Genomic DNA, 7874 nt, shown 5'->3' on the forward strand with positions numbered 1-7874 from the left:
CCTTCTCTAGAAAGGATCCATTCTCAGCAACGAATATCTTGCCTTTGGATCTGTGATAGAAGGTGTACCCAACATTTTCTTTTGGGTATCCTATGAAGACGCACTTCTCCGATTTTGGTTTGAGCTTATCAGGTTGAAACTTTTTCACATAAGCATTGCAACCTCAAACTTTAAGAAACGAGAGCTTAGGTTTCTTGCCAAACCATAGTTCATATGGTGTCGTCTCAACGGATTTAGATGGTGCCCTATTTAACGTGAATGTAGCTGTCTCTAATGCATAACCTCAAAACTATAGTGGTAATTGGTAAGATACATCATAGATCGCACCATATCTAATAAAGTACGGTTACGACGTTCAGACACACCATTACACTGTGGTGTTCCAGGTGGCGTGAGTAGTGAAACTATTTCACAATGTTTTAACTGAAGGCCAAACTCGTAACTCAAATATTTTCCTTTTGCGATCATATCATAGAAACTTTTATTTTTGTTACAATGATTCTCCACTTCACTCTGAAATTCTTCGAACTTTTCAAATGTTTCAGATTTGTGTTTCATCTAGATATACTCATATCTGCTCAAATCATGTGTGAAGATCAGAAAATAATGATATCTGCCGCGAGCCTCAATATTCATCGGACCACATACATCAGTATGTATGATTTCCAACAAATCTGTTGCTTGCTCCATTGTTCCGAAGAACGGAGTCTTAGTCATCTTGCCCATGAGGCATCGTTCGCAAGCATCAATTGATTCATAATCAAGTGATTCCAAAAGCCCATCAGCATGGATTTTCTTCATGCGCTTTACACCAATATGACCTAAACGGCAGTGCCACAAATAAGTTGCACTATCATTATTAACTTTGCATCTTTTGGTTTCAATATTATGAATATGTGTATCACTACGATCGAGATCCAACGAACCATTTTCATTGGGTGTGTAACCATATAAGGTTTTATTCATGTAAACAGAACACCAATTTATTCTCTTACTTAAATGAATAACCGTATTGCAATAAACATGATCAAATCATATTCATGCTCAACGCAAACACCAAATAACACTTATTTAGGTTCAATACTAATCCCGAAAGTATAGGGAGTGTGCGATGATGATCATATCAATCTTGGAACCACTTCCAACACACATCGTCACTTCACCCTTAACTAGTCTCTGTTCATTCTGCAACTCCCGTTTCGAGCTACTACTCTTAGCAATTGAACCAGTATCAAATACCGAGGGGTTTCTACGAACACTAGTAAAATACACATCAATAATTTGTATATCAAATAAACCTTTGTTCACTTTGCCATCCTTCTTATCCGCCAAATACTTGGGGTAGTTCCACTTTCAATGACCAGTCCCTTTGCAGTAGAAGCACTCAGTTTCAGGCTTAGGTCCAGACTTGGGTTTTTCACCTAAGCAGCAACTTGCTTGCCGTTCTTCTTGAAGTTCCCCTTTCTTCCCTTTGTCCCTTTACTTGAAACTAGTGGTTTTGTTTACCATCAACACTTGATGCTTTTCTTGATTTCTACCTTCGTCGATTTTAGCATCGCAAAGAGCTTGGGAATCGTTCCCGTTATCCCTTGCATATTATAGTTCATCACGAAGTTCTACTAACTTGGTGATGGTGACTAGAGAATTCTGTCAATCACTATTTTATCTGGAAGATTAACTCCCACTTGATTCAAGCGATTATAGTACCCAGACAATCTGAGCACATGCTCACTGCTTGAGCTATTCTCCTCCATCTTTTAGCTATAGAACTTGTTGGAGACTTCATATCTCTCAACTCGAGTATTTGCTTGAAATATTAACTTCAACTCCTGGAACATCTCATATGTTCCATGATGTTCAAAACGTCTTTGAAGTCCCGATTCTAAGCTGTTAAGCATGGTGCACTAAACTATCAAGTAGTCATCATATTGAGCTAGCCAAACGTTCACAACGTCTGTATCTGCTCCTGCAATAGGTCTGTCACCTAGCGGTGCATCAAGGACATAATTCTTCTGTGCAGCAATGAGGATAAACCTCAGATCACGGATCCAATCCGCATCATTGCTACTAACATCTTTCAACTTAGTTTTCTCTAGGAACATATAAAATTAAACGGGGAGCAACATCGCGAGCTATTGATCTATAACATAGATATGATAATACTACCAGGACTAAGTTCATGATAAATTAAAGTTCAATTAATCATATTACTTAAGAACTCCCACTTAGATAGACATCCCTCTAATCATCTAAGTGATCACGTGATCCAAATCAACTAAACCATAACCGATCATCACATGAAATGGAGTAGCTTTCAATGGTGAACATCATTATGTTGATCATATCTACTATATGATTCACGCTCGACCTTTCGGTCTCAGTGTTCCGAGGCCATATCTCCATATGCTAGGCTCGTCAAGTTTAACATGAGTATTCTGCATGTGCAAAACTGGCTTGCACCCGTTGTAGATGGACGTAGAGCTTATAACACCCGATCATCACGTGGTGTCTGGGCACGACGAACTTTGGCAACTGTGCATACTCAGGGAGAACACTTATACCTTGAAATTTTAGTAAGGGATCATCTTATAAAGCTACCGTCGAACTAAGCAAAATAAGATGCATAAAAGATAAACATCATATGCAATTATAATATGTGACATGATATGGCCATGATCATCTTGCGCCTTTGATCTCCATCTCCAAAGTACTGTCATGATCTCCATCGTCACCGGCATGACACCATGATCTCCATCATCTTGATCTATATCAATGTGTCGTCACATGGTCGTCTCCCCAACTATTGCTCTTGCAACTATTGCTATCGCATAGCGATAAAGTAAAGCAATTATTTGGCACTTGCATCTTATGCAATAAAGAGACAACCATAAGGCTTCTGCCAGTTGTCGATAACTTCAACAAAACATGATCATCTTATACAACAACTTATATCTCATCATGTGTTGACCATATCACATCACAACATGCCCTGCAAAAACAAGTTAGACGTCCTCTACTTTGTTGTTGCAAGTTTTACGTGGCTGCTACGGGCTGAGCAAGAACCAAAAAAAAGAGGCGCCCACTGCCACTATGCTATGTGTGTAGGCGATAAATAAATATGGGCCGCACATACAATTTTTTTAAAATAGAAACAAAAGGAAAACCGAATAAGGAAAATAAAATAAAATTTTGTATAGGCATATTTTATATCAAAATTTCACAAAAAGATTTTCTATGACATGAACATTTTTCTAACGTCAAATAAAATGCACAAATATTCAAATAAATCAAACAGTACTACTGCTCTAATAAAATCCAATAAAAATTATTTTAAAAATACCAAAATAATTTTAAATTTATTTTTTCCAATTTTCCTATGTAGGGAATCATTTTACCCTATTTTCCATATATTTTATTTTTGAAGAAAAATAATTTAAATAAAAACCAAAATAACTCCAAATTGAAAATGATTTCAAAGGAGCGTTAAATTTGGTTTCTTTGAAACTTCCAAATCATATTTCATATAATTTGAAAAAGTCATTTTATCTTCTCTCGTGAAAATCATTGAGTTGCATAAAGTTTCTGAGTTGGAAAAAAATATTTCCAAATGAAATTCAAAGATTTTTAAAAACCCTTTTCATTTATTTAAATGGAAGAAGTCATGTCATCTTCTCTTTAGGGTTTTGTATCTGAAAAGAATTTGAATTCATGGAGATCATGAATAAAAAATAAAAGTTTAGGAAAGTCATTTTATTCCCTCTCATTTAACTTTTAAAAGTTTCGAATTCACTCACTTTCAGTCAATCAATCACACAACAATCAAATAAGACTATCTATTTAATATAACATTTCAAAATTTAGAATTTTGAAATGTTACAGGGCGCCCCTATATTCCTCTCGGATTTGGGTTGGATATTAGGGTTGTCGGTTAACCCCGGACGTTTGAGGTCTGTTTGAGGTGTCCGTCTGGGTCGTTTTTTTGTGACCGGTCACTGTCCGGGCCATCTGTCCGAACGTTTGAGGCAGGTTTAGAGTGCCTGGTTGTAGATGCTCTTAATGGGCAAGCCCATTTATTTCAAACAGGACTTGCACTACCGTGTAGACTCCTAGTGAATTACATCTTGATACATCAGGAAAGATTCAGTTCTAAAGCAGCGTGCGTGCCTGGCGGGCGGCGGGCGGCGGCCTGGCCAGCGTGACCCGGCTGCTGTGTGCGCCCCTCGCGGCTACCCACCGGTTTCTGTCGCCTTCTTCGTCCGCGAGAAGGAACTGAGCTGGCAAAAACAAAGGCTGTTGCGGCTCGCGAGTGCGGATCCATGCACGCATGAGACACACGCACGTCCGAAGCAGACGAAGCCATTCTTCTTCTTTTTGATGGAAGCAGACGAGGCCATTCTGGTATATGCACAGATTGGCACAGACGGCTCCAAATCCGCTTCGACGATTAGACCGGATTGCCCTTCATGTCCAACGGATCTCAGCGACCGTGTGCGGTGGTAATGGGGTGCGGTAGAGGGGCAGAGATGGCAGAGGCCATGGGAGAGGCCGGGCATCGTTGCTCACTGGACACGCCAACTGATGGAGAGAGTGCTGAAACGGGTATAAAATGGCCGTCGAGCCACCCCCATTCCCAACAACGAGAGAGGCCAGTGAGGGAGTGAAGGACTGAAGAACTCCTAGGCAGGGCACGTATCAGTTCTGTCTTGCTTCCTCGAGGTATGCGTATAGCTAGACTGCACAACAGTCTCGATATTCGTTTTTCTTATCCATGACTAGGGGTCGGCTCAAAGAGAAATAAGCTGAATATGTTTTACTCGCTCAGTTTATAATGAAAGCGTGTTAATTTTAATGCATAGAAATGAACTTCAAGTCATTCGTATATATAACCGGGCCAAAAATAGTACTGGTTCATATAGTTTTCATTTAAATAATGTGTTACCTTGAATAGATGCGTGTGTGAACGTTTTCGGTTTTCATCTAGCTTAGATTCTGTCCTTTTATGTACCTGATGCGTGTGTGAGATAGCTACATGTCAATCGCCTGACTTCGAATTTTCGGTCAATCGATTTTGGTTGAAGGAAGAAACAGGTGCAAGGGAGGAAGAAGCTCACTGGTCAGGCTACCCCAATATCTATCTTAGGGTTTAGTGTGGGGGCGGTGATGTGGGGCTTTGCCGGAGAAACACCTCGGCGCAGGGGGCCTAGAGGGATGGCCGGCGGTGGTGGAAGACCGGCGGTGGGAGGTGGTTTAGGGAAGGGTGGGGCGGCGGTGGGAGATGGTTTAGGGGAGGGTGGGGCGGCGAGACGGTCGCGGGAGCGCCGCGGCCGCAGGCGGCGGGGGCCGGCGGTTAGGGCTGGGCTGGATCGGCGGGTGAGAGAGAGGAAGAAGATCTGTCGAAGGTTGAAGACAACCAACGTCTATTGGATCTTGGTCGAACGGTTGATACAGGAGAAGGAGAATCGACTGGCCGTTTTCTGTTTTTCAGGCGATTGATGTGTAGCCGTAGTAGTGTTTGTCAGTGCCTCGGTGTTAAATTGGATTAACCAAATCTGCTCTTAAGATCTAATTCCATCACCATAATGCCATTTTGAGTGATCTTGGTGTTCCCTTGTGTGTTTTGTGGCCTAACTTGCATGGACATTTTTAGGTTTTTGTGATATGAATTGAGCTGATCTTAGTCTTGCTCTTGCACTCTTGCTCACTAGTCACCGTACAACTTAGCTCTTTCGCCCTTACATATATAATCCTTTATGTGTTCGAGTTGAATCAGATGGCGGCGGCAATGGCCGCGACGACAATGGTGACCAAGAACAACCGCGCCTCGCTCGTCATGGACAAGAAGAACTGGTTATTGCGGCCGGTCCCTGAGGTCGCCTTCCCTTGGAGCTCGCAGCCCGAGTCCAGGAGCTTGGACTTCCCACGCAGGGCTCTGTTCGCCAGCGTGGGACTCAGCCTGTCCCACGGCGCCCCGCCGGTAGCGCGCGAGCATGACGGGAAGGCTCGGCCCGCCGACGACGTCGCACACCAGCTCGCAGCCGCGGGCGAGGCGGGCGTCCAGAAGGCCCAGAAGGCGAAAAAGGCCAAAAAGCAGCAGCTGAGTCTGAGGAAGGTGAGGGTCAAGATCGGCAACCCGCACCTGCGGCGGCTGGTCAGCGGCGCCATCGCCGGCGCCGTGTCGAGGACTTTCGTGGCGCCACTGGAGACGATCAGGACGCACCTGATGGTGGGGAGCTCCGGCGCCGACTCCATGGCCGGGGTTTTCCGGTGGATCATGCGGACGGAGGGGTGGCCCGGCCTCTTCCGCGGCAACGCCGTCAACGTCCTCCGCGTCGCGCCAAGCAAGGCCATCGAGGCAAGCCAGCCAGCCACCTCAAGTGCTTTTCCTTCAAATTTCACTGATGCGAGATGCAGTGTCCCTGACTCCACATGGCGCGGTGCAGCACTTCACTTACGACACGGCGAAGAAGTACCTGACCCCGGAGGCCGGCGAGCCAGCCAAGGTCCCCATCCCCACGCCGCTCGTCGCCGGAGCGCTCGCCGGAGTGGCCTCAACCCTGTGCACCTATCCCATGGAGCTCGTCAAGACCCGTCTCACCATCGAGGTGAGAACACAGAATTCCAGCACAGTAATTACTGTATCTCAACCAGTGGCAGTGCCATCTGACTGACGACCCCGTTGCGTTGCATGCAGAAGGACGTGTACGACAACCTCCTCCACGCGTTCGTCAAGATCGTGCGCGACGAAGGCCCGGGGGAGCTGTACCGCGGGCTGGCGCCGAGCCTGATCGGCGTGGTGCCGTACGCGGCGGCCAACTTCTACGCCTACGAGACGCTGCGCGGCGTGTACCGCCGCGCGTCGGGGAAAGAGGAGGTGGGCAACGTGCCGACGCTGCTGATCGGGTCCGCGGCGGGCGCCATAGCCAGCACGGCCACGTTCCCGCTGGAGGTGGCGCGGAAGCAGATGCAGGTGGGCGCCGTGGGCGGGAGGCAGGTGTACAAGAACGTGCTGCACGCCATGTACTGCATCCTCAAGAAGGAGGGCACCGCCGGGCTCTACCGCGGGCTCGGCCCCAGCTGCATCAAGCTCATGCCCGCCGCCGGCATCTCCTTCATGTGCTACGAGGCCTGCAAGAAGATACTTGTCGACGAGAAAGAAGACGGCGGCGCCGCCGAGCCCCAGGAGGAGACGGAGACCGGACAGGCAGGAGGACAGGCGGCGCCCAAGAGCTCGAACGGTGATCGGCCATGAACTAGATGAAGCATTATGGTGACCGTCAAAATCAGAAGAAAATGCGTGATTTGAAATTTTTGAAGTGTAGAGCCTATTGCGATTGAATCCTAAGCTGGAAGTGGCGCCTTAGAAGTTGAATTTCGTTTTGTTCAGGGAACATGCTCCGTTTCAGTAATGCCGTCGAATGATTTATGGCACCTTTCTGTAATCAATTCAATAAGGAAGAAGTCCACTTTTGGACCTTCAACTTTGCTCCAAGCTCACTTTTGGTCCTAGAACTTTCAAGCAGTCCAAAGCATAAAACTGAAACTGAACTTACTGATGCCTAGTTCTTTTGGCCGTTTCTAAAATAATCATGTTCCTCCCTCCCCAGCTTATTACAGAAGCCGGTAACTGATTTACAAGCCCCAATGAATATGGGGCCGGCTTCTAAAATAAGTTGGGAAAGGGGTGGCTTATGCCGAGTCGTCGAAAGAACTGGAGCCTAAACAGTTTACCTTTTTAGGCCCTATGGTGGTTTTAACACAAAATCCTAGGTCACAGCATATCAAGTACTCCCACAAGTGAAGTACTCCCAAGTGTTTTTGCCTGTAAAAAAAAGGTTTTCATCCGTATATGGGTTTCTTAAAATTGTAAAATAAGT

General features: G+C 45.6%; 1 protein-coding gene across 1 annotated transcript; it reads left to right on the forward strand.

Moving 5' to 3' along the window:
- Positions 1-4612: 4612 nt before the first annotated feature.
- LOC125515857 (adenine nucleotide transporter BT1, chloroplastic/amyloplastic/mitochondrial-like) lies at positions 4613-7483 on the forward strand. Its single transcript, XM_048681350.1, has 4 exons — positions 4613-4716; positions 5771-6352; positions 6441-6602; positions 6692-7483. The coding sequence occupies exons 2-4, from the start codon at positions 5771-5773 to the stop codon at positions 7247-7249; spliced, it is 1302 nt and encodes a 433-aa protein (XP_048537307.1). The 5' UTR covers positions 4613-4716; the 3' UTR covers positions 7250-7483.
- The last annotated feature ends 391 nt before the right edge of the window (positions 7484-7874 follow it).

Source organism: Triticum urartu, chromosome 6, assembly GCF_003073215.2.
Source record: "Triticum urartu cultivar G1812 chromosome 6, Tu2.1, whole genome shotgun sequence".
In the NCBI taxonomy this organism is placed as follows: domain Eukaryota; kingdom Viridiplantae; phylum Streptophyta; class Magnoliopsida; order Poales; family Poaceae; genus Triticum; species Triticum urartu.